The sequence below is a fragment of the Gobio gobio genome (genome assembly GCF_949357685.1).
Source record: "Gobio gobio genome assembly, chromosome: 21".
In the NCBI taxonomy this organism is placed as follows: Eukaryota; Metazoa; Chordata; class Actinopteri; order Cypriniformes; family Gobionidae; genus Gobio; species Gobio gobio.
In genome coordinates, this window is record NC_137117.1 from 2,231,740 (window position 1) to 2,259,239 (window position 27,500).

At 39.8% G+C, this 27,500-nt stretch overlaps 1 protein-coding gene across 1 annotated transcript in view; it reads left to right on the top strand.

Moving 5' to 3' along the window:
- LOC307117999 (cyclin-dependent kinase-like 5) overlaps positions 1 to 27,500 on the top strand; it is a gene marked incomplete at its 3' end in the record, with an annotated part of 114,491 nt that overhangs the window by 57,936 nt on the left and 29,055 nt on the right. Inside the window, exons 4-9 of the mRNA XM_079803292.1 lie at positions 19,209 to 19,254; positions 19,708 to 19,844; positions 19,920 to 20,040; positions 23,179 to 23,238; positions 23,971 to 24,061; positions 27,301 to 27,490. Of these exons, the coding sequence (XP_079659418.1) occupies positions 19,209 to 19,254; positions 19,708 to 19,844; positions 19,920 to 20,040; positions 23,179 to 23,238; positions 23,971 to 24,061; positions 27,301 to 27,490 (645 nt within the window). The remainder of the gene's footprint in view (positions 1 to 19,208; positions 19,255 to 19,707; positions 19,845 to 19,919; positions 20,041 to 23,178; positions 23,239 to 23,970; positions 24,062 to 27,300; positions 27,491 to 27,500) is intronic.

Consider the following 27,500-nt stretch of genomic DNA (forward strand, 5'->3'; position numbering starts at 1 on the left):
TTCTTATTATTAAACATTAATATTATTATTATTATTATTATTATTATTATTAATATTATTTCTTATTATCAAATACTATTTTTATAATGAATATTACTATAATAATATTTATTTTGTTAAATATTTTTTTTTGTTATTATTATTACTCATTATTTATTTGACAGTGAATATTAAAATGGTAATATTTATTATTTTGGTTAATATTTTTATTGATTTACATATTTTGTTAATTTTACAGTAAATATGATAGTAATATTTTTATTTTGGTTAATATTGGTACTATTATTATTAAATACTATTTAATTTTTTTACAGTGAATATTACAATAGTAATATTTCTTATTTAGTTTACTGTTTTTTATTTATTATTATTATTATTAAACATTATTATTATTTCTTATTTTCAAACACAATTTTTACAGTGAATATTAAAATAATAATATTTATTATTTTATTACATATATATTTTTATTGTTGTTATTATTATTAAATACTATTTCATTTATTTCACAATGAATATTACAATAGTGATATTTCTTTGGTTAATATTTTTATTTATTCTTATTGTTGTTTTTATTATTAATAAACATTAATGTTGTTATTATTAAATACCATTTTATTTACTTTACAGTGAATATTACAATAGTAATATTTCTTATTTAATGTAATGTTTTTTATTTATTCTTATTATTAAACATTAATATTATTATTATTATTGATAATATTATTTCTTATTATCAAATACTATTTTTATAATGAATATTTCTATAATAATATTTATTTTTTTTAATATTTTTTTGTTATTATTATTACTCATTATTTATTTGACAGTGAATATTAAAATGGTAATATTTATTATTTTGGTTAATATTTTTATTAATTTACATATTATTTTGTTAATTTTACAGTAAATATGATAGTAATATTTTTATTTTGGTTAATATTGGTACTATTATTATTAAATACTATTTAATTTTTTTACAGTGAATATTACTATAGTAATATTTCTTATTTAGTTTAATGTTTTTTTATTTATTATTATTAAACATTATTATTTATTATATCAAACACTATTTTACAGTGAATATTACAATAATAATATTTATTATTTTGTTTGATATTTTTATTTAGTAATATTATTATTATGATTATATAGTCATATTGATGTATAATCCCTACACACAAACACAGCAAACCTGAGGCTTTTTTGTAATCGCAGTAATCGTGATTTTTATCAGACAAATCTGTTCTATAAATATGTTTTGTTTTTGATGTGCACTTCAGTCTAGATCTTCAAAGGTCTGTCTGGCAGTGACATCATCGTGTTCGCAAACTGTGATTGGCCCTCTTCCATGCATATATTTGCATAATGAACCGTGTGTGTTCCTTTGCATCTGTTTAGCAATCCATAGCTGTCATTTTGTATACGATGAGAAATGAAAACTTTTAAATGCTGCAAAGTATAGTAGAGTGATGGAGGTCCTCAGACTGTGACCTGTGACCTCGCGTCACCTGACTGATAAACGCAGTGTGTGAGCGCGGGTGGAGGAGCTAGCGCGCGCGCGCCGCGCTGTCAGAGAGATTAAAATAGCGCGGGCGTCTCACTGATGTCTCACCACCTTCTCTTATTGTTCGGATTGTTTTCATTTCATCTGAGCGAGGTTCCGTCCGGCTCAGCCAATCAGCAGACGGCGTGTGCGAGAGGCCTATGAATATGCATGAAATGCTAATTCCTGTTATATTTAAATTTCCTGGATGGCCTGTGGCGTTGGCTCTGTGCTGGTGCTGCGACTCTTGCAGCTTTAATGCGAGCCTGTGGTGGTGAGTGGAGCTCAATCTAAACCAGTTCCTGCTCCACCACGGCAGGATGCGCTTATTTATCAGGTTACTGATTTGTTTATGCATTTCATATCTATATAAATTCCCCCAAAATGTGCAGCACCAATTCAAAAATGATCATTACTATCTAATCTAAAAGTTAAAGGGTTAGTTCAGCCAAAAATGTAAATTGTGTCATTAATGACTGAGCCTCATGTGGTTGGACACCCGTCAGACCTCCGTTCATCTTCAGACACAAATGAAGATATTTTAGTGTAAAGCTGATGCTCTGAAAGGCCTCCATTGGCTCAACTTTACACTCTCAAGACCCTTAAAAGACACTAAAGACTAAAGTTACAAAGTCCATCTCACTACAGCGGCTCTACAATAACTTTATGAAGACGAGAATAGTTTTTGTGCGCAAAAAAACCCTAAATAACGACTTATATAGAGATGACGATTTCAAAACACGGCCTCATGAAGCTTCGAAGCGTTATGAGTCAGTGAGTCGAATCATGATTCAGATCGCGTGTCAAACCGCCAAACTGCTGAAATTTGGCGATTCAAACTGCTGAATCGACTCACTGATTCATAACGCTTCAAACCGCTGAATCGACTCACTGATTCATAACGCTTCAAACCGCTAAATCGACTCACTGATTCATAACGCTTCAAACCGCTGAATCGACTCACTAATTCATAACGCTTCAAACCGCTGAATCGACTCACTGATTCATAACGCTTCAAACCGCTGAATCGACTCACTGATTCATAACGCTTCAAACCGCTGAATCGACTCACTGATTCATAACGCTTCGAAGCTTCATGAGGCCGTGTTTTGAAATCGTCATCTCTATATAAGTCGTTATTTAGGGTTTTTTTGCGCACAAAAACTATTCTCGCCGATTCATAAAGTTATTGTAGAGCCGCTGTAGTGAGATGGACTTTGTAACTTTAGTCTTTAGTAGTGTTGTAGTCAAGACCACCTAAACCGAGACCAAGACAAGACCAAGACTTTGAAGGGTCGAGACCAAGTCAAGACCAAGACCAAGACAGGCCGAGACCGAGTCAAGACCAAGACCAAGACAGGCCGAGACCGAGTCAAGACCAAGACCAGTGCAAATCCCCACATTGCATGACACACTTCTGATAAAATGTGGAATATGCATACGATTGGCACTTCTCTCGTGTGTGTGGGTGTGTAAGAGAGAAGTTTTGATAAAATAATCAACAGGCATTGCTGATATGTGGGAATTTATCTTTTTAGCAAATAAATGCGAATAAACACTTAAGAGCTGAAATGAACTTAACCATTTATTCAGAACTCCTTTTCAATGGTTTGCCATCCACCTAACACGATGCAGGCATTTTGGCCAAAAAAATTACAAAAATTGTAATTGGGAGAACCTCAAACATTGATGACATTATATGCCAGACCTGAATGAACTGCCGTGGCAAAACACTTCTAACAAGCTTGCCACCAAGGACAAAACATAAAGCTGTAGTTAATGAGAAAAATTAAATAAAATCTGATCAATGGGAAAAGTGGGTAAAACTTTACAATACGGGTGCACTAGTATGCATTAATTCATCCTTAATTAATGCACAGATAATCATGAGTTAATGTATTACTAATGGTGAACTAACCCATTTATTAATGATCACTGCATCAGCAACTAATGAAGATTCTACATGATTAATAGATTAAGTCATCATTAAATTGTTATCAGTTAAATATATCATAATGTATTAATTCCTTAATAACATATTATACTAACTAATCATTTAAATTAATTACCACAACGGGTCAAAGCCACGCATTTCAACTTCCAGTTGTCTGCTTTAATTAATCATTAGCTAATGATTTACAAATGTGTCATTATGTTATGACTTGTTGAGGCACATGACTATTAACTAATTGATTAAGTAATATTTACTTGTGGTTATGGGTTTTGAATTAATTTTGAATTAGTTAATAGTCATGTGCCCCAACAAGTAAAGTCATAACACAATGATACCTTTGTAAATCATTAGCTAATGATTCATTAAAGCAGACAACTGGAAGTTGAAATGCATGGCTTTGACCCATTGAGGTAATTAACACGTTGCTTTACATTATTAGTTCATATAATATGTTATTAAGGAATTAATACATTGACACATTTAACTAATAACAATTTAATGATTACTTAATATATTAATCATGCTGAATCTTCATTAGTTGCTGATGCAGTAATCATTAATAAATGGGTTAGTTCACCATTAGTAATACATTAACTCATGATTATCTGTGCATTAGTTAAGTATGAATTAATGCATATTAGTGCAAATGTCGATAGAAGTTTGACGTGGTCCCAGCCGTCTCAGTAAGCGTCGCGTTGCAGAACTTACACACTGCTGTATGTTTTCTTTTGGATGCATTTTTGCAGATGAACTCTTTCTGGTTTAGGTAGCCAAATTGTTTAACAGAAGATTTGGCTGACATCTCTCCAACAGCCACGGTGACGGCACAGCTTGCTCTCCTGTCTCAAGCATTCACGTGTGGAGTGTGTGTGATGCGATGTGGGGGTTGGCGGCGCGGTGCGGCGCGGCGCAGCGCAGGGAGGGGAGGGGAGTAAAAACTAAAAGTATTTAAAATTAGACACGAGTCAAGCTTTTGGTCTGAAGTTTTTTGTCTAATCATCACAGTAATTATGTTAACAAATAATTTCGTGATATGCTCTCAGTTGTGGTCTTGACCGGTCTTGAAATTAAATCCCGAGTCCTCTGAGTCCGAGACCGAGACGAGACCGAGTAAAAATATGGTCGATTCCGAGACGAGACCAAGACCTTTAAAAAGTGGTCTCGAGACCGGTCTCGAGACCAAGACCGATCTCGAGTACTACAACACTAGTCTTTAGTGTCTTTTAAGGGTCTTGAGAGTGTAAAGTTGAGCCAATGGAGGCCTTTCAGAGCATCAGATTTACACTAAAATATCTTCATTTGTGTCTGAAGATGAACGGAGGTCTGACGGGTGTCCAACCACATGAGGCTCAGTCATTAATCACACAATTTACATTTTTGGATGAACTAACCCTTTAAGTATGTTTACATTTTTAAATGTTCCAACTGAACATAATGTTAGTGACATCATTGCGTTTGCAAGTTGTGATTGGCCCTCTTCCATAGCTGTCATACAAACCAATCAGAACGGACTGGGCCGTCTGACCAATCAGACCACACTCTAAAAAAATGCTGGTTTAAAAACAACCCAAGTTGGGTTGAAAATGGACTAACCCAGCAGTTGGGTTGTTTTAAGCAAACATTTAACCCAACTGCTGGGTTAAAACGACCCATTCGCTGGGTTAAAACAACCCAATTGCTGGATTAGAACAACCCAATTACTGGGTTAAAACGACCCATTCACTGGGTTAAAACAACCCAATTGCTGGGTTAAAACAACCCAATTGCTGGATTAGAACAACCCATTCACTGGGTTAACACAACCCAATTGCTGGATTAAAACAACCCAATTGCTGGGTTAAAACAACCCAATTGCTGGATTAAAACGACCCAATTGCTGGGTTAAAACAACCCAATTGCTGGATTAAAACAACCCATTCACTGGGTTAACACAACCCAATCGCTGGGTTAAAACAACCCAATCGCTGGGTTAAAACAACCCAATTGCTGGGTTAAAACAACCCAATCGCTGGGTTAAAACAATCCAATTGCTGGATTAAAACAACCCAATCGCTGGGTTAAAACAACCCAATCGCTGGATTAAAACAACCCATTCACTGGGTTAACACAACCCAATTGCTGGGTTAAAACAACCCAATTGCTGGGTTAAAACAACCCAATTGCTGGATTAAAACAACCCATTCACTGGGTTAACACAACCCAATCGCTGGGTTAACACAACCCAATCGCTGGGTTAAAACAACCCAATCGCTGGGTTAAAACAACCCAATTGCTGGGTTAAAACAACCCAATCGCTGGGTTAAAACAACCCAATCGCTGGGTTAAAACAACCCAATTGCTGGATTAAAACAACCCATTCACTGGGTTAACACAACCCAATCGCTGGGTTAAAACAACCCAATCGCTGGATTAAAACAACCCATTCACTGGGTTAAAACGACCCATTCACTGGGTTAAAACAACCCAATCGCTGGGTTAAAACAACCCAATCGCTGGGTTAAAACAACCCAATTGCTGGGTTAAAACAACCCAATTGCTGGATTAAAACAACCCATTCACTGGGTTAACACAACCCAATCGCTGGGTTAAAACAACCCAATCGCTGGGTTAAAACAACCCAATCGCTGGATTAAAACAACCCATTCACTGGGTTAAAACGACCCATTCACTGGGTTAAAACAACCCAATCGCTGGGTTAAAACAACCCAATCGCTGGGTTAAAACAACCCATTCACTGGGTTAACACAACCCAATCGCTGGGTTAAAACAACCCAATCGCTGGATTAAAACAACCCATTCACTGGGTTAAAACAACCCATTCACTGGGTTAACACAACCCATTCACTGGGTTAAAACAACCCAATTGCTGGGTTAAAACAACCCAATTGCTGGGTTAAAACAACCCAATTGCTGGGTTAAAACAACCCATTCACTGGGTTAACACAACCCATTCACTGGGTTAAAACGACCCATTCACTGGGTTAAAACAACCCAATTGCTGGATTAAAACAACCCAATCGCTGGGTTAACACAACCCAATCGCTGGGTTAAAACAACCCAATCGCTGGGTTAAAACAACCCAATCGCTGGGTTAAAACAACCCAATTGCTGGGTTAAAACAACCCAATCGCTGGGTTAAAACAATCCAATTGCTGGATTAAAACAACCCAATCGCTGGGTTAAAACAACCCAATTGCTGGATTAAAACAACCCATTCGCTGGGTTAACACAACCCAATCGCTGGGTTAAAACAACCCATTCACTGGGTTAACACAACCCATTCACTGGGTTAAAACAACCCAATTGCTGGGTTAAAACAACCCAATTGCTGGGTTAAAACAACCCAATTGCTGGGTTAAAACAACCCATTCACTGGGTTAACACAACCCAATTGCTGGGTTAAAACAACCCAATCGCTGGGTTAAAACAACCCAATCGCTGGGTTAAAACAACCCAATCGCTGGGTTAACACAACCCATTCACTGGGTTAAAACAACCCAATCGCTGGGTTAAAACAACCCAATCGCTGGGTTAAAACAACCCAATCGCTGGGTTAACACAACCCATTCACTGGGTTAAAACGACCCATTCACTGGGTTAAAACAACCCAATCGCTGGGTTAAAACAACCCAATCGCTGGGTTAAAACAACCCAATCGCTGGATTAAAACAACCCAATCGCTGGGTTAAAACAACCCAATTGCTGGATTAAAACAACCCAATTGCTGGGTTAAAACAACCCAATCGCTGGGTTAAAACAACCCAATCGCTGGGTTAAAACAACCCATTCACTGGGTTAACACAACCCAATCGCTGGGTTAAAACAACCCAATCGCTGGGTTAAAACAACCCAATTGCTGGATTAAAACAACCCATTCGCTGGGTTAAAACAACCCATTCACTGGGTTAACACAACCCATTCACTGGGTTAAAACAACCCAATTGCTGGGTTAAAACAACCCAATTGCTGGGTTAAAACAACCCAATTGCTGGGTTAAAACAACCCATTCACTGGGTTAACACAACCCATTCACTGGGTTAAAACGACCCATTCACTGGGTTAAAACAACCCAATTGCTGGATTAAAACAACCCAATCGCTGGGTTAACACAACCCAATCGCTGGGTTAAAACAACCCAATCGCTGGGTTAAAACAACCCAATCGCTGGGTTAAAACAACCCAATTGCTGGGTTAAAACAACCCAATCGCTGGGTTAAAACAATCCAATTGCTGGATTAAAACAACCCAATCGCTGGGTTAAAACAACCCAATTGCTGGATTAAAACAACCCATTCACTGGGTTAACACAACCCAATCGCTGGGTTAAAACAACCCAATCGCTGGGTTAAAACAACCCATTCGCTGGGTTAACACAACCCAATCGCTGGGTTAAAACAACCCAATCGCTGGGTTAAAACAACCCAATCGCTGGGTTAAAACAACCCATTCACTGGGTTAACACAACCCAATCGCTGGGTTAAAACAACCCAATCGCTGGGTTAAAACAACCCATTCACTGGGTTAACACAACCCAATCGCTGGGTTAAAACAACCCAATCGCTGGGTTAAAACAACCCAATTGCTGGATTAAAACAACCCATTCACTGGGTTAACACAACCCAATCGCTGGGTTAAAACAACCCAATCGCTGGGTTAAAACAACCCAATTGCTGGATTAAAACAACCCATTCACTGGGTTAAAACGACCCATTCACTGGGTTAAAACAACCCAATCGCTGGGTTAAAACAACCCAATCGCTTGGTTAAAACAACCCAATTGCTGGATTAAAACAACCCAATTGCTGGGTTAAAACAACCCAATCGCTGGGTTAAAACAACCCAATCGCTGGGTTAACACAACCCATTCACTGGGTTAAAACAACCCAATCGCTGGGTTAAAACAACCCAATCGCTGGGTTAAAACAACCCAATCGCTGGGTTAAAACAACCCATTCACTGGGTTAACACAACCCAATCGCTGGGTTAAAACAACCCAATCGCTGGGTTAAAACAACCCAATCGCTGGGTTAAAACAACCCATTCACTGGGTTAAAACGACCCATTCACTGGGTTAAAACAACCCAATCGCTGGGTTAAAACAACCCAATCGCTGGGTTAAAACAACCCAATCGCTGGGTTAAAACGACCCATTCACTGGGTTAAAACAACCCAATCGCTGGGTTAAAACAACCCAATCGCTGGGTTAAAACAACCCAATTGCTGGATTAAAACAACCCATTCACTGGGTTAACACAACCCAATCGCTGGGTTAAAACAACCCAATCGCTGGGTTAAAACAACCCAATTGCTGGATTAAAACAACCCATTCACTAGGTTAAAACGACCCATTCACTGGGTTAAAACAACCCAATTGCTGGGTTAAAACGACCCATTCACTGGGTTAAAACAACCCAATTGCTGGGTTAAAACAACCCATTCACTGGGTTAACACAACCCAATCGCTGGGTTAAAACAACCCAATCGCTGGGTTAAAACAACCCAATTGCTGGATTAAAACAACCCATTCACTGGGTTAACACAACCCAATCGCTGGGTTAAAACAACCCAATCGCTGGGTTAAAACAACCCAATTGCTGGGTTAAAACAACCCAATCGCTGGGTTAAAACAATCCAATTGCTGGATTAAAACAACCCAATCGCTGGGTTAAAACAACCCAATTGCTGGATTAAAACAACCCATTCACTGGGTTAACACAACCCAATCGCTGGGTTAAAACAACCCAATCGCTGGGTTAAAACAACCCAATTGCTGGGTTAAAACAACCCATTCACTGGGTTAACACAACCCAATCGCTGGGTTAAAACAACCCAATTGCTGGGTTAAAACAACCCAATCGCTGGGTTAAAACAACCCAATCGCTGGGTTAAAACAACCCAATTGCTGGATTAAAACAACCCATTCACTGGGTTAACACAACCCAATCGCTGGGTTAAAACAACCCAATCGCTGGATTAAAACAACCCATTCACTGGGTTAAAACGACCCATTCACTGGGTTAAAACAACCCAATCGCTGGGTTAAAACAACCCAATCGCTGGGTTAAAACAACCCAATTGCTGGATTAACACAACCCATTCACTGGGTTAACACAACCCAATCGCTGGGTTAAAACAACCCAATCGCTGGGTTAAAACAACCCAATTGCTGGATTAAAACAACCCATTCACTGGGTTAAAACGACCCATTCACTGGGTTAAAACAACCCAATCGCTGGGTTAAAACAACCCAATCGCTGGGTTAAAACAACCCAATTGCTGGATTAAAACAACCCAATTGCTGGGTTAAAACAACCCAATCGCTGGGTTAAAACAACCCAATCGCTGGGTTAAAACAACCCAATTGCTGGGTTAAAACAACCCAATCGCTGGGTTAAAACAACCCAATCGCTGGGTTAAAACAACCCAATTGCTGGGTTAAAACAACCCAATTGCTGGGTTAAAACAACCCAATCGCTGGGTTAAAACAACCCAATTGCTGGATTAAAACAACCCAATTGCTGGATTAAAACAACCCAATCGCTGGGTTAAAACAACCCAATTGCTGGATTAAAACAACCCATTCGCTGGGTTAACACAACCCAATCGCTGGGTTAAAACAACCCAATTGCTGGGTTAAAACAACCCAATTGCTGGATTAAAACAACCCATTCACTGGGTTAACACAACCCAATCGCTGGGTTAAAACAACCCAATCGCTGGGTTAAAACAACCCAATTGCTGGGTTAAAACAACCCATTCACTGGGTTAACACAACCCAATCGCTGGGTTAAAACAACCCAATCGCTGGGTTAACACAACCCAATCGCTGGGTTAAAACAACCCAATCGCTGGGTTAAAACAACCCAATCGCTGGGTTAAAACAACCCAATCGCTGGGTTAAAACAACCCAATCGCTGGATTAAAACAACCCATTCAATGGGTTAACACAACCCATTCACTGGGTTAAAACAACCCAATCGCTGGGTTAAAACAACCCAATCGCTGGGTTAAAACAACCCAATCGCTGGGTTAAAACAACCCAATCGCTGGGTTAAAACAACCCATTCACTGGGTTAACACAACCCAATCGCTGGGTTAAAACAACCCAATCGCTGGGTTAAAACAACCCAATCGCTGGATTAAAACAACCCATTCACTGGGTTAAAACAACCCAATCGCTGGGTTAAAACAACCCAATCGCTGGGTTAAAACAACCCAATTGCTGGATTAAAACAACCCATTCACTGGGTTAACACAACCCAATCGCTGGGTTAAAACAACCCAATCGCTGGGTTAAAACAACCCAATTGCTGGATTAAAACAACCCATTCACTAGGTTAAAACGACCCATTCACTGGGTTAAAACAACCCAATTGCTGGGTTAAAACGACCCATTCACTGGGTTAAAACAACCCAATCGCTGGGTTAAAACAACCCAATCGCTGGGTTAAAACAACCCAATCGCTGGGTTAAAACAACCCAATCGCTGGGTTAAAACAACCCAATTGCTGGATTAAAACAACCCATTCACTGGGTTAACACAACCCAATTGCTGGGTTAAAACAACCCAATTGCTGGGTTAAAACAACCCAATTGCTGGGTTAAAACAACCCAATTGCTGGGTTAAAATGACCCTTTCACTGGGTTAAAACAACCCAATTGCTGGGTTAAAATGACCCTTTCACTGGGTTAAAACAACCCATTTGCTGGGTTAAAACAACCCAATTGCTGGGTTAGTTCATTTGTAACCCAACTTGGGTTGTTTTTAACCCAGCATTTTTTAGAGTGTGCCATCTGTGAACCACAAATGTGGTTGAATGCAGAAAACATATTTCCGTCCTCTTCTCGCGTCCCTCGTCCTGGTGAGTGTTTTGTGTTTGCGTGTGTTTCCTGTGTTTCTTACATTCGTCTGTCCTCGTTTCAGCTTCCTGTTATGTGTCTGACAGATTCACGCTGGGCTGGATTAGTCATTAATCAATGAAATCCTCTTCTGGTGTGTTAGGAAGGAGTCTGAAGCTTTCTGATGCTTTTTACTGCTGATTTACTTTCACTGTGCAGAAGAAAGCAGCAACAAACTGACACAACCACAGACATGAGCAATCAAACCTGAGGAGAGGCAGGGGTCAGAGGTCACTGAGGAGCTGTCCCTCACTCATATCCAAACACCTGTGACCTTTGACCCTGTCTCCTGTCCTATCTGCTGACAGGAATCAGCCGTATTGATGATTCTGTGATTCAAAATGGCTGAAAGTGCCATCGGACAGAGCGCACGTCAGAAGCAGAGGTGTGTGTGTTGATCTGAGCTCTCATTGGTCTGTCGCCGCTCGTCAATGTCAACATATTTGAGAAAACCAATCAGATCAGAGTAGGCGGGCTGTATGTTCACAGAATCTGCTGAGGCTGAGCGTGAATTTTAGCAGCGCGAATCGACGTCAAGTGCGAGAAATGAAGCTAAACTAAACATTTCATATTTGAGCTGCTTCTTTAAGCCAGAAATGTTAAACACATGACAAAAATATTCAGGCAAATGAATAAACTTGTGTCTAATTTCGCCATTTTGATTTGAAATAGGCCCATGTAATGTCATTGTTAATATTTCTTGTTTGTTAATTATATTATAAAAGTAATATTAGTCATATTGTAAATTAATAATTCCATGTGTAGCTCTCAGTAAATAATAAAGCTCAGCTTTTTTTCAGCCTGTTGGGCATAAGATTAGTAATGAATGTGTGCATATTGTGAATTAATTTAATACATTTAGTAGGGATGCACCAAAATGAAAATTCTTGGCGGAAGCCGAATACCAAACACGGTTTTTCAATTTTTTTCCATTTCAATTTTTTAAAAAAATTTTTTTTCATTTATTTAATTTTTTTCACCATTGCATAAATTAACTTTTTTTTTTAATTTGTCTTGCTTTTAAAATCTTTTTTTTTTTTTTTTTTTTTTTTTTTTTTTTTTACAAAACTATAATTTAAAAATATTTATTTAACATTTTTAGCATTCCAGCAGACATTATACAAACAAAGCACAATATAACAAAAAAAAAAAAAAAAAAAAAACAAACAAATATATATATATATATGTGGCAATCGGACGCGCTCTCTCACACGCGCTGGTTACTATAGTTAGTCGCGTCATTAAAAACCTCCTTGTTCTGTAAAATTGATTCAGTCTTTTCACTTTTCAATAAATTTGGGTTGCCGAACAATCAGTGAATCCATAAAATGTAGCTACCTAGCTTTCCTGTAAGCCTTCAGTAAATGAACATGTCTACAAAAATGATTCATAAAACATAAATATCAGTTAAACATATGTTTACTTTCTTCACTGACAAAAACGGAAAAACTTTATCAGTCATATCTGCTCACTGACATGGTTTTTAAGATATTATCTCATTTTTTGGCGTTCAGAACATCTTAAAGTGCACATATGTAGATCATAGAAATCAAAATTTTCATGCCCCCGAACCCCCCTAACCTCACATTCGGGATCTCGGTGATTATAAACCAGCCTACATTGTATGATTAAGGGATGTACAATATGGTCATGCAGAATAAGGCATAAATATTTGCTTTATAAGTAATAATAAACAGCCAATATCCTAATATGCATAATAATAAGCTCCTAGTTAATAGTGAGAATTGGACCCTAAACTAAAGTGTTACCATTTTTTTTCATACCCTCACTGGGGCTGAGCCGCCCTAAAATGAAGATCCTAGAATCGGCCCGCTGAGCAACACACAATGGTGTTTTATTAACGGATAAATCAGTCCATTTGAACAAATCTGTTGAGTTAATGATTCAATGACTCACTTATTTAGAAAGTCAAATGCTTCTAAAGCGTTTTGTGATTTTGGGCCAAACCGTTCAGAAGTTATTAGCAAAAAGAGTAAGGCTAATGTAATCCAAAGTTATTAGTCATTTTTGGAAATAACACTTTTGACCACAAGGTGGCGCTGCCCCGAAACTTCTTGAGTACTGTTAGGGCATGGTGCCGAAGACACATACCGAGTTTCATAACGATGCACCAATGTGTGCGGAAAATAAAGCATTTTACGTCAAAATTCAAAATGGCCGACGCCCAAAATGGATGATAAATTTGGTATTGTTCGCACGCTGAACCGAATCTACCGAATAAAAAAAAAAGCAATTTTTTTCATATCTCCTGACCACTAGGTGGCACTGCGCCGAAACTGTGCAGGCGCCCTCAGGTCATGGTTGGCATAACACACACCAAGTTTGGTGTGCATATGCTAAAGCGTTGCGGAGATATAGCCCTGCGTCCATTTTGGCGAGCTCTTCGTCAAATTCTTTCGCACATTATTCGAGAACAGTTTGACGGATCAACTTTTTGTCGTCATGGTTTAAAGATGATCTGGTTATATTTTTGTGAAAATCGGACAAACGGTCCATCATTGGTATCAATGGCATGACCCAAGGAATCAGTTTTAGGTATCAGGCAAAATTAATCAAAAGTTATTAGCACTTTTGACCACAAAGTGGCCGCGCGGTCTTGTAACCGTTTGCGTAAATATATTAATATATATATTGTATTTTTACAAATAAATGCAGAAGAGATGACTTTAAAAAATATATAAAAATATACCCACCCCAAACATGTGAGCACTAGTGTATGTGTGTGTAGAAGTTGTGTGATTTATTAAGCATAAATGTGCCGTCATCAGCGTTTGCAGCACCTGTGATCAGGTTATGTTTAACATACTGTACGCAAACATATATTTATGAACACATAACTGTGCTTTTGCATGTTCTTCAGTGTTCAATGGTGTCAGCTGTGTCTGTAAGAGTTAGTGTGAATCTAGAGCACTGAAGGAGACACTGAGAGTGTAAAATAGGCCAGAGAGAGAGAGTGTGTGTGTGTGTGTTGAGTCCTTTAGTTCTCCTCCACACACACACACACACACACACAGGGTCCGAAACGCCCGCCAAGCGTAATGCAAGTATAAATGAGCTTTGCTGAATATGTAACTGCGACAGAATTCGTCTCCATATGGTTGGGAACCATCTGCTAATCATTTATTAGGAATATGGCTTTACAACAACAACAACGACTGGCACTGATGAGACATGAAACCATCTACTAAAGAAAACATCTGTCATGATGTTTATCATCGGAAGTTTATCTAGATGAAGTCCACTAGCATTCAGAAGTTTGGAAGGTAGTTTTTAATCAAAAATACAGTAATATTATTGCAAATTAAAATAGATGTTTTCTATGTGATGAATATATGTTAAAATCGTCGACTCTGAAGAGCCGTTTTGAAGTGTAAAGTCGGGTCGAGCTGGCCGTCGCCATCTTGTCATCGCGTCATTGCCCATTTTCTGTTATGGGGAAGTGACGTGCGAAGAGGCGGGACGTGGGCGGAGCTGAGGTGACGACTAACAGACAGCAGACAAACGGCAATCCACCTGTCACTCAAAGTGGCCACGCCCTTAATTATGCACAACTTTAAGGCTTTATATAATGTAAACAAATGAGTAATAAATAAATTCCCCCCTCACAGTCGTCATGAAGGGCAAAATTAGCCGAATAGACCAAAAGCTACAGTAAACATGTGTTCTTCTGCTGTAAAGTTGGCCATTTTAACATGAGCTCAATGAGATTCTGCTCCTTCTGGAGTCTGTCTCTAGTGGCCAGTCCATGAACTGCAGTTTAACTCACTTCCGGAGAAACTGCTGGATGTTGCCGCTTGGTTAAAATCAGGGCTTAAAAACGGAAAAAAATATCAATGGGCTCACTCCGAGCAGAATCGATATTATAGCGTTTCCGTTTTTGCGTTCCTCAATAAACGTTACTGTTCCGAAAACGGTTTGATTTGAAAAAATACCGGTTAATAACGTTATTTTAATTTAGCCTATACTTTGAACAAATATGTATAAATAGACTTATTTTTCACTCAATAATAATATAACGCATGGTATTTAAACTTGAATATTTATTTCATAACATTTTTAAAACCACAACAGAAATACATGCATTAATTACAAAGCATAGCGGACCTGTTTTAATGGAGCGTTAGACAATCTAAAGTGGCTCTTATGCCGAATTCTTTTCAGAAGAGTGAGAACATTCTTTGTACATAACTTTTTTTCAACACGACTTGTTTTAAAAATTGCATGAATAAAGAATAAATAAACTGGATAACCATTGCTCTTTTAATGCTGGTATTTTCAAAGCAAACACTGCGCAACACGTCCTTACAACCCATAATCAAATTCAGTCAGCTAATAAAACTCGATCATTTAATGCAATATAACACCATTTAATACGAAGCATCAGCCGTCTATATAGAAAACATTGAGCTGTATTGGCAATCTGAAAGACTATAGGACAAATGTTTGATAGATGCTATAGCCTACTTGGATAGGCTTAAACGAAATCCACAAACTAGCCTAAATCAGACTATTTGAGCTTAAAGTCCGTACTGCTTATTTAAACGTACGAAAAGAATGTCCTCCAATACCTGCGCTTTCATTGATGACCTCAGCGGGTAAAGAAATGTACTTGAGGCGTGTAAATGCGCGCTCACACTGACTTGCGTTACCGGTAGATTCACAGATGACATTTCACTCACGCTTGATCCGTCACATCACATGCTGAACTACTCAATTCATGATTGGTCACTGCCAAATTAAAATATTAAAGAGAACGATAAAATAACGTTATTAACCGGTTAATGGTCATTTCAAATTAACGTTTCTGTTCAGAACGATTCAAATTGATTTTGATTTCGTTTTCGTTTTTGTTCCTCTTAATTTCGTTCGTTTCCGGTTTTCGTTTTCGTTCCTTGAACCGGTTCAGAGCCCTGGTTAAAATGTAATTAGGGGCCAAGCACCAAAGGTCTGTAGGCAACTATTGTAATCGTTACTGTGCGTTCACACCAGATGCGACTTGCGCGAATAAATTATAAATAGTTGGACGCTTGAACATTGAGTTTACTCGCATTCACTTCACAACAGATGCGAATGCGCGTCATGGAAGGGTCTTCTGCCAGCCGGCTCGTCTTGTTGTGAAATGGCTGACATGGATGGTTTTAAAATACGGTGAATAAGCTCAATTTGGCCGGCTTTAGCTAGCTTTTAGTCTCAATATGCAGAGCTCAAATTGAGTAAAGAGCGTTTTTATAACTCACCAGACTGTCCGACCTCCTCACTCACTTTCTTCCAAGCAAAATCCTTTATATTCCTGTTTCTATAAAGTATGAAGATGTATCGTACAGCTCCGGGTATCCACATATGATTTTGTCCTCATTGTTGTCACTACTAGAGCAAACTCCTGATTGGTTAACATGGCGTGAATATCCGCCAAAGTTCAGATTTTTCAACTTGCGCGATTCGCGTGAATCACGCGTTACGCACATCAAAGGCCAGAAATGCTCAATTCGCACCGCCTCATTGTTTCATGTCTATTCGTGTCTTTGCATTGACTTAACATGTAAATCACTCGCACTTAACGCTTCATTCTCGTCTGGTGTGAACGCACCATTAGTGTTCTACTTCTTCTTCTTCTTCTTCCACTCTTGAGTCTATGGTAGCCCATAGAACAGCTTTTAGGAAAGTTATGAAATTTGGCACACAGATAGAGGACACTCTGACGTGTCACCATACCAAATTTGTAGTCTTTAACTCAATCCCTCTAGCGCCACCAACTGTCCAAAGTTGCATTAATGTTTTATGCTAATAACTTTTGAACCGTAAGGGCTAGAAACTAAATAATTTCCTGAGATTCCTTGGATCAAGATGAGCCAGATCATCTCCAGACCATGCCGACAAAAAGTTAAGAAATTCAAGTTGATTCGTCAAACTGTTCTCGAATAACAGGCGAACGAATTCGACGAAGAGCACCCCAAAATGAACGTGTGGCTATAGCTCCGGAAGCCGCACAGTTTCAGCGCAGTGCCACCTAGTGGTCAGGAGATTTGCTTTGTGCCTATAACTTCTGAACGGTTTGGCCAAAAATCTCAAAACTGGTCTCTTTAGATTCGGTGCTGCATGCCGATACGAACAATACCCAATTTTCCCTTATGGGCCATTTTGGGTGTCAGCCATTTTGAATTTTGCCAAAATGCTACATTTTAAACCATTTAGATTTTCTTTTTTCTCCAAAAGATTTTCTCCAAAATTGACTTGTATCATCTCCAGACCGTGCTGACAAAAAGTTAGGGAATTCAAGTTGATTCGTCAAAACTTTCTTGAATAACAGGTGAACGAGTTTGACCAAGAGCACACCAAAATCAACGTGAAGGTATATCAGCTAAGCTTTAGGGTTTTCCTACCAAACCTGGCTATATTTTACGAACACATTGGCGTATTGTTACGAAACTCATTATGTGTCTTCGGTCCCATGTCCTGACGGTGCTTGAAAAGTTTTGGGGCAGCGCCAACTTGTGGTCTAAAGTTTCAATGAAATTTTAAAAAATGCTAATAACTATTGATTAGCTTTGCCTATTTTAATGAAACTGGTCTTATTAGATCCTTACCGAGAACACAGATGCCAATTTTGCCATAGTTGGCCGAACTTCCTGTCCACCATTTTAATTTTCTTTAAAAACCTACTTTTTCAAACTCCTCCTAGACCGTTGGTCAGATTTTCTCCAAAATCGAATTGTATCATCTCCAGACCATGCCGGCAAAAATGTTTGGAATTCAAGTTGATTCGTCAAACCGTTCTCGAATAAACGGCGCACGAGTTTGACATAGAGCACGCCAAAATGAATGTGAAGGTATATCTCCGCTACGCTTTAGTGTTTTCCGACCAAACTTGGTGTGTGTTATGACAACCATGACCTGAGGGTACCTGCACAGTTTGGTCGTAGTGCCACCTAGTGGTCAGAAGAAGAAAATAACTTATAACTTCTGAATGGTTTGGCCAAACACAACAAAACTGGTCTATTTAGATTTGGTGCATGTCGAGTCATTTGATACCCAATTTTCCCATATCAGCCATTTTGAATTTTGTCATTAAATGCTAAATTTTACGAAACTCAGTACGTGTCTTCGTACTTTTTGGGGCAGCGCCACCTTGTGGTCAAAAGTTGCAATGAAGAAAAATGTTATTTGTTTTTGACTAGCTTTGCCTATTTTAATGAAACTGGTCTTATTAGATTTATAATAAAATTATAAATAGTTGGCCGAACTTCCTGTCCGCCATTTTGATTAATTTTTTTTCAAAAAGCTACTTTTTTTAACTCCTCCTAGACTGTTGGTCCGATTTCCCCCAAAATTGACTCGTATCATCTTCAGACCATGCCGGCAAAAATATATAATATTTCGTGTCGATAGATGAAAATGTTTTTTTGTATACAGCATCAACAAATTTGATGGCATTATGCCAAAATGACTCTGAGACATATTGACATCAAACTTTATCATTGTCTCCTCACTCTGACAACACCACATCAATTTGGTCACAGCGCCACCTATTGGGACAAAAGTGATAAGCCATTAAATCATATTACCAGTTACTGTATTAATGATTTCTCAGCCATTTTGCCTGAAATCCTCTTTATGTCTTTAAGTGCTCATTGTTGCAGTTGGTCTGATGCTTCCAGCCATGCTGGCAAGCCTTCAAAAAAAATTATTTTTAAAAAATAATGCATAATACAGTATTTATGGCTGGGAACTGCTTCGTAAAAACATCTTGAAGTTCTGTTTTATTCATCCGCTGCTCTCTCTCTGTTGCAGGAGACTAATGAAATCGTGGCCATTAAGAAGTTCAAGGACAGTGAAGGTGAGTCTCCTGCTGACGCAGGTGTTTTAAATAGCTTATGCAGGATCTACATCCAGAATATCATCGATCTTGAGCCGCTGCAAGTCCTTCGTCTGACCTGCTTTACTCATCGCATAAAAGACCACGAAACCAACATCCAGAATCATGTGACATGCAGATTAACTCATGAATATTAATGAGGACGACACGCTTATATCCTACATGCAAATCTCAACTTATAGAATCGCATGTGTTCTAATATAGTTCTTCAAGTTATGATTAGAAATGAATATGCATAGAATGTTTTTCAATAAATTAAAACTTTAATGTGCATACATTTACATATCTTTGTACTCGGCTCCAGTGTAACTTTCAGGGTTTTTATTACCTAAAACTTTTTTTAATAGAAAGTAAGAAATGACTTCTGGTTGCATGAACAGAAAGTTGAAGCATGTTGGCTTTACTCTGATTCAGAAAATGAGGAGGTGAAGGAGACCACCATGCGGGAGCTGAAGATGCTCCGCATGCTGAAGCAGGAGAACATCGTGGAGCTGAAGGAGGCGTTTCGGCGGCGGGGAAAACTCTACCTGGTGTTCGAGTACGTGGAGAAGGTGAGACGCAGAGGCTGAGATATTCGGCCCGTGCTCTTCTGATGTGGCTGCTTGAGATGATCGTGTGTGTTGCAGAACATGCTGGAGCTGCTGGAGGACATGCCCAATGGAGCTCCACCTGACAAGGTGCGGACGTACATCTACCAGCTGATCAAAGCCATCCACTGGTGCCATAAGAACGACATCGTCCACAGAGGTGCGAGAGCGACTGTAGGAAAATACATCAGATTTTAATTATATTATTGAATTTTAATCATCATCCATAGTGGTATGAGACCACCTGTAGAAAAAAAAAAAAAAATATATATATTAGGGATGCCACAATTCTCAATATAATATTGAACCGTTCGGTACGGCATTCACGGTTCAATACGCGCTTGTGAATTGCGGTTTTTCGGTTTTGCATTGAATTTGTATTTTTTCTGAAAATTCTATAATTTGCCTCCATCCCAATACTGAACAACACGACACACATTCACATCACAGGTTAGTGGTAGAGTCATACTCACGGAACACTATAATTATTCACAATCACGAAAGTTCATTATTTGCATGCGTTTTAAAGCCTTGCCGGCGTGTGCGCGGTTTTAACATGCGCTTTTCCGAGCGCGCGCACTAAACGCCTGTCAAACACGTGATTACTGGACTAAGTAGTCGTCTTACTGCGCTAATACTGTCAAATACACACAAGGTTAACATAAACACAGTCGGTTATGTCTAAAGTGAAAGTAAAATCGCGTGTGTGTATATTAGATGAGCGCAGGTCTTGCATTGACAGCGGCGCAGCCTATAGTGAACACGCTGTCCTTAAAGGGACAGTTCACCTCTAAAATTATGTCATTATTTACTCACTCTAGTATTGTTCCAAACCTGTATTCATTTCTCATTTTTGAATAAACTATCCCTTTAATGTTAATACAACAACAAAAGACAGAGAAAATCACTCACTGCTCTTGACCGAAGAACTTTAATACAGTAGCTTTAATAAGAATCAATGTATATTTTATAGTGAAGTCTATGTAGTGTTTTATTTTTACATTCATTCATTCAATCTCATACTTAAATGCTGCTGTACAGCTCTGAGCTGCCAGTGTAAATCTTTATATATATTTATTTTATATTTTACAGTACACTAGGAATGTGTACAAGGGTTTTTTTTTTAAGTAAAGTTTTAAGTTTAAGTAAGGTTTTCCAATTCTTTTTAGTAAAATAAAGAAAGAGTATTGCAATAAAAATATAGTCTTTTTTCTCCTTAACCTCTTGCTGTTCCTGTCGCCTAAGAATAGAATAACAAAAAACTGATCAGAACTGACAAGCCATCAGAACCGAACCGAACCGAAAACCGAGGTTAAAAACCGAGGTATGTATTGAACCGTGGACTAACTGTATTGTTGCATCCCTAATATATATATATATATATATGTGTATATGTGTGTATATGTATATATATATATATATATATATATATATATATATATATATATATATATATATATATATATATATATATATATATATATATATATATATATATATATATTATTTAATATATATAAAAAAATAAATTGCATGAATAAAAGTATAAAAAAATTATTTAATTGTCTGTAATTATTATTAATCATTGTCCTCAAATGTGTGAGACCACCTGTAATAAAATAAATTATATTTTAATAAAATAAAAACAAAAATCAATTACATTTTAATAAAATAAATAAATAAAAAGTATTTTAATTATAATATTTAATTTTAATCATCATCCACAGAGGTGCGAGACCACCAGTAATAAAATAAATAGTTTTAATAAAATAAGAAATAGAATAAATTATATTTTAATTATATTATTGTAATCATCATCCATAGAGGTGCGAGAGCAACTGTAATAAAATACATCAGATTTTACTTATATTATTGAATTGTATTATTCGTCCATAGAGGTGCGAGTCCAACTGTAATAAAATAAATTTGAATTATATTATTTAATTTTAATCATCATCCATACTGGTTTGAGACCACCTGTAGGAAAAAAAAATATTTTAATTAAATAAATAAAAATATTATTTTAAAAAATATATATTATTTAAAAAGAATTATAACAATAATTATTATTTAATTGTCTGTAATTATTATTAATCATTGTCCACAAATGTGTGAGACCACCTGTAATAAAATAAATTATATTTTAATAAAATAAAAACAAATAAATCAATTGCATTTTAATAAAATAAATAAATAAATAAATAGTATTTTAATTATAATATTTAATTTTAATCATCATCCACAGAGGTGCGAGACCACCAGTAATAAAACAAATAAATAATTATATTTTAATTATAATATTTGATTTTAATCAATTATATTTTAATTATATTATTTAATTGTAATCATTGTCCACAAATGTGTGAGACCACCTGTAATAAAATAAATAATATTTTAGTAAAATAAAAACAAATAAATCCATTAAAGTTTAATACAATAATTAAATAAATTGTATTTTAATTATATATTTTTTTATCATCATCCATAAAGGTGCGAGGCCACCTGTAATAAAATAAAATAAATCATATTTTAATTATTTACTTTTATTAATCATCTACAGAGGTGCGAGAGCTCCTGTAATAAAATAAATTATAAAATAAATTATTTTGAAATTATATTATTTACTTCTAATCATCATCCATAGAGGTGCGAGATGACCTGTAATAAAATAAATTGTTTTAATAAAAAAAATGTTTGAATAAATTATATTTTAATTAAATTATTTAATTGTAATCGTGGTACCACCTGTAATAAAAAAGAAATTATATTTTAATAAAATAAAAACAAATAAATAAATTATATTTTAATTAAATAAAAAATGTAATCAATTATATTTTAATTATATTATTTACTTTTTATCATCATCCATAGAGGTGCGAGACCACCTGTAATAAAATAAATCAATAATTATATTTTAATTAAATAATTTTTTTTATCAAATACATTTTTATAAAATAAATCAATAAATATTTTTTAATTATATTATTTAATTGTAATCATCCACAGAGGTGTGAGACCACCTGTAATAAAATTTATTATATTTTAATCAAATAAAAAATATTTACATTTATTCATTTAGCAGTAATACAGGACTCAATCCGTCATGAAGAGACGAGAAATCACAATAAGTGCCTGAAATACTACGTTCTGGACATTACTCAGAGCAGCACAAGCTAGAATAGGGAGGAAATAGATTTAATGATATTATTTAATTGTGATTATTGTCCACAAAAGAACCATCTGTAATGAAATATTTCACATTTACGATGGATAGATTAGTCTGTCTCTCTCTTTCTAGATATCAAGCCGGAGAATCTCCTCATCAGCTCGGAGGACGTGCTCAAGCTGTGCGACTTCGGTGAGTTTCTAGTGTCATGTGATCGTGAAGCACCAATCATTGGGCTGCTATCTGGACTGCATCACAGGACTTTGCGCTGTAGCCACGCCCACACTCGCGGGTGATGAGGATCTTATTTTGCCTTCTGTCCTGTATCACACTCATGTATGGTGTGTGTGTGTGTGTGTGTGTGTGTTTGACTCAGCGAGACAACAGCAGGTCATCTGTCTCTCACTCCAGAGTCGCTGTGAGACGCTCAGGCTGTCTGTTCTCCATTCTGCACATGTTCATTGTTTTATTGGCAAATCTAATCACACACACGCACACACACACACACATGTTCTGTGCTCCTAAAATCATCACGTATGACCGAAATATCAGCAGTAAGATCTCTCAGATGTCTTCGTTATTTGTGCTCAGATTTATTCCAAAGTCTGCAAAACTCTGACCTGCTATCCATGTTAGATGGACAAATGAAAGCAAACATTAGAAATGTTGTTAACTGTTAATAAAACTCAAACTGAAATAAAATTATAATAAACTTAAGGGGATGTGGTGATGGGAAAAATATTTGTCAATGCTTTTGCTGAGCACAGTTGAGGAATCTGAAACACACTGAGATTACTGGGGGCTTTTTAAAGGAGAAATAACTCATAACTCTCCATTTCTGCCCTGTAAATGTGATGTGCATATGCTAATCAGGATTTCATCCAATCAGACGGCTCTCTGAGGATCCTGTGGTTTCTCTGGCAGGTTTTGCGCGGGATCTCTCTGAAGGCACCGATGCGAACTACACCGAGTATGTGGCGACCCGATGGTACCGCTCACCAGAACTGCTGCTGGGGTGAGTGTGTGTCTGATAGGATGAGTGTGTGTCTGATCGGAAGTGTGTGTGTGTCTGACCGGATGAGTGAGTGTCCGAGTGAGTGTCCGACCGGATGAGTGAGTGTCCGACCGGATGAGTGAGTGTCCGACCGGATGAGTGAGTGTCCGACCGGATGAGCGAGTGTCCGACCGGATGAGTGAGTGTCCGACCGGTTGAGTGAGTGTCCGACCGGATGAGTGAGTGTCCGACCGGATGAGCGAGTGTCTGATCGGATGAGCGAGTGTCTGACCGGATGAGTGAGTGTCCGACCGGTTGAGTGAGTGTCCGACCGGTTGAGTGAGTGTCCGACCGGTTGAGTGAGTGTCCGACCGGTTGAGTGAGTGTCCGACCGGTTGAGTGAGTGTCCGACCGGATGAGTGAGTGTCCGACCGGTTGAGTGAGTGTCCGACCGGATGAGTGAGTGTCCGACCGGATGAGTGAGTGTCTGATCGGAAGTGTGTGTGTGTCTGACCGGATGAGTGAGTGTCCGAGTGAGTGTCCGACCGGATGAGTGAGTGTCCGACCGGATGAGTGAGTGTCCGACCGGATGAGTGAGTGTCCGACCGGATGAGTGAGTGTCCGACCGGATGAGTGAGTGTCCGACCGGTTGAGTGAGTGTCCGACCGGATGAGTGAGTGTCCGACCGGATGAGCGAGTGTCTGATCGGATGAGCGAGTGTCCGACCGGATGAGCGAGTGTCCGACCGGTTGAGTGAGTGTCCGACCGGATGAGTGAGTGTCCGACCGGATGAGTGAGTGTCCGACCGGATGAGTGAGTGTCCGACCGGATGAGTGAGTGTCCGACCGGTTGAGTGAGTGTCCGACCGGATGAGTGAGTGTCTGACCGGATGAGTGAGTGTCCGACCGGATGAGTGAGTGTCCGACCGGATGAGTGAGTGTCCGACCGGATGAGTGAGTGTCCGACCGGATGAGTGAGTGTCCGACCGGATGAGTGAGTGTCCGACCGGATGAGTGAGTGTCCGACCGGATGAGCGAGTGTCTGATCGGATGAGTGAGTGTCCGACCGGATGAGTGAGTGTCCGACCGGATGAGTGAGTGTCCGACCGGATGAGTGAGTGTCCGACCGGATGAGTGAGTGTCCGACCGGATGAGTGAGTGTCCGACCGGATGAGTGAGTGTCCGACCGGATGAGTGAGTGTCCGACCGGATGAGTGAGTGTCCGACCGGATGAGTGAGTGTCCGACCGGATGAGTGAGTGTCCGACCGGATGAGTGAGTGTCCGACCGGATGAGTGAGTGTCCGACCGGATGAGTGAGTGTCCGACCGGTTGAGTGAGTGTCCGACCGGATGAGTGAGTGTCCGACCGGATGAGTGAGTGTCCGACCGGATGAGTGAGTGTCCGACCGGATGAGTGAGTGTCTGACCGGATGAGTGAGTGTCCGACCGGTTGAGTGAGTGTCCGACCGGATGAGTGAGTGTCCGACCGGATGAGTGAGTGTCCGACCGGATGAGTGAGTGTCCGACCGGTTGAGTGAGTGTCCGACCGGATGAGTGAGTGTCCGACCGGATGAGTGAGTGTCCGACCGGATGAGTGAGTGTCTGACCGGATGAGTGAGTGTCCGACCGGATGAGTGAGTGTCCGACCGGTTGAGTGAGTGTCCGACCGGATGAGTGAGTGTCCGACCGGATGAGTGAGTGTCCGACCGGATGAGTGAGTGTCCGACCGGATGAGTGAGTGTCCGACCGGATGAGTGAGTGTCCGACCGGATGAGTGAGTGTCCGACCGGATGAGTGAGTGTCCGACCGGATGAGTGAGTGTCCGACCGGATGAGTGAGTGTCCGACCGGTTGAGTGAGTGTCCGATCGGATGAGTGAGTGTCCGACCGGATGAGTGAGTGTCCGACCGGTTGAGTGAGTGTCCGATCGGATGAGTGAGTGTCCGACCGGTTGAGTGAGTGTCCGATCGGATGAGTGAGTGTCCGACCGGTTGAGTGAGTGTCCGACCGGTTGAGTGAGTGTCCGACCGGTTGAGTGAGTGTCCGACCGGATGAGTGAGTGTCCGACCGGTTGAGTGAGTGTCCGATCGGATGAGTGAGTGTCCGACCGGTTGAGTGAGTGTCCGACCGGTTGAGTGAGTGTCCGACCGGTTGAGTGAGTGTCCGACCGGATGAGTGAGTGTCCGACCGGATGAGTGAGTGTCCGACCGGTTGAGTGAGTGTCCGATCGGATGAGTGAGTGTCCGATCGGATGAGTGAGTGTCCGATCGGATGAGTGAGTGTCCGACCGGATGAGTGAGTGTCCGACCGGATGAGTGAGTGTCCGACCGGATGAGTGAGTGTCCGACCGGATGAGTGAGTGTCCGACCGGATGAGTGAGTGTCCGACCGGATGAGTGAGTGTCCGACCGGATGAGTGAGTGTCCGACCGGATGAGTGAGTGTACGACCGGATGAGTGAGTGTACGACCGGATGAGTGAGTGTCCGACCGGATGAGTGAGTGTCCGACCGGATGAGTGAGTGTCCGACCGGATGAGTGAGTGTCCGACCGGATGAGTGAGTGTCCGACCGGATGAGTGAGTGTCCGACCGGATGAGTGAGTGTCCGACCGGATGAGTGAGTGTCCGACCGGTTGAGTGAGTGTCCGACCGGATGAGTGAGTGTCCGACCGGATGAGTGAGTGTCCGACCGGATGAGCGAGTGTCCGACCGGATGAGCGGGTGTCTGACCGGATGAGCGAGTGTCCGACCGGATGAGTGAGTGTCCGACCGGTTGAGTGAGTGTCCGATCGGATGAGTGAGTGTCTGACCGGATGAGCGAGTGTCCGACCGGATGAGCGAGTGTCCGACCGGATGAGTGAGTGTCCGACCGGATGAGCGAGTGTCCGACCGGATGAGCGAGTGTCCGATCGGTTGAGCGAGTGTCCGATCGGATGAGCGAGTGTCCGACCGGTTGAGCGAGTGTCCGATCGGATGAGCGAGTGTCCGATCGGTTGAGCGAGTGTCCGATCGGATGAGCGAGTGTCCGACCGGATGAGTGAGTGTCCGACCGGTTGAGTGAGTGTCTGATCGGATGAGCGAGTGTCCGACCGGATGAGTGAGTGTCTGATCGGATGAGTGAGTGTCCGACCGGATGAGAGCGTCAGTCCGACTGCTTTAAGCTTATTTTTACAGCATGATAATATTATGGTGATACTATTTCATATCGCAGTATTGAGCCACTCAAAATCAGCAAGAGGTAAACTCTCTGTGTGTGTCTGTCAGGGCGCCGTACGGTAAGGCCGTGGACATGTGGTCAGTGGGCTGTATTCTGGGCGAGCTGAGCGACGGTCAGCCTTTGTTTCCGGGTGAGAGTGAGATTGACCAGCTCTTCACCATCCAGAAGGTCCTGGGACCCCTGCCGCCCGAACAGATGAAGCTCTTCTACAGCAACCCGCGGTTTCACGGGCTCCGGGTCAGTCGGT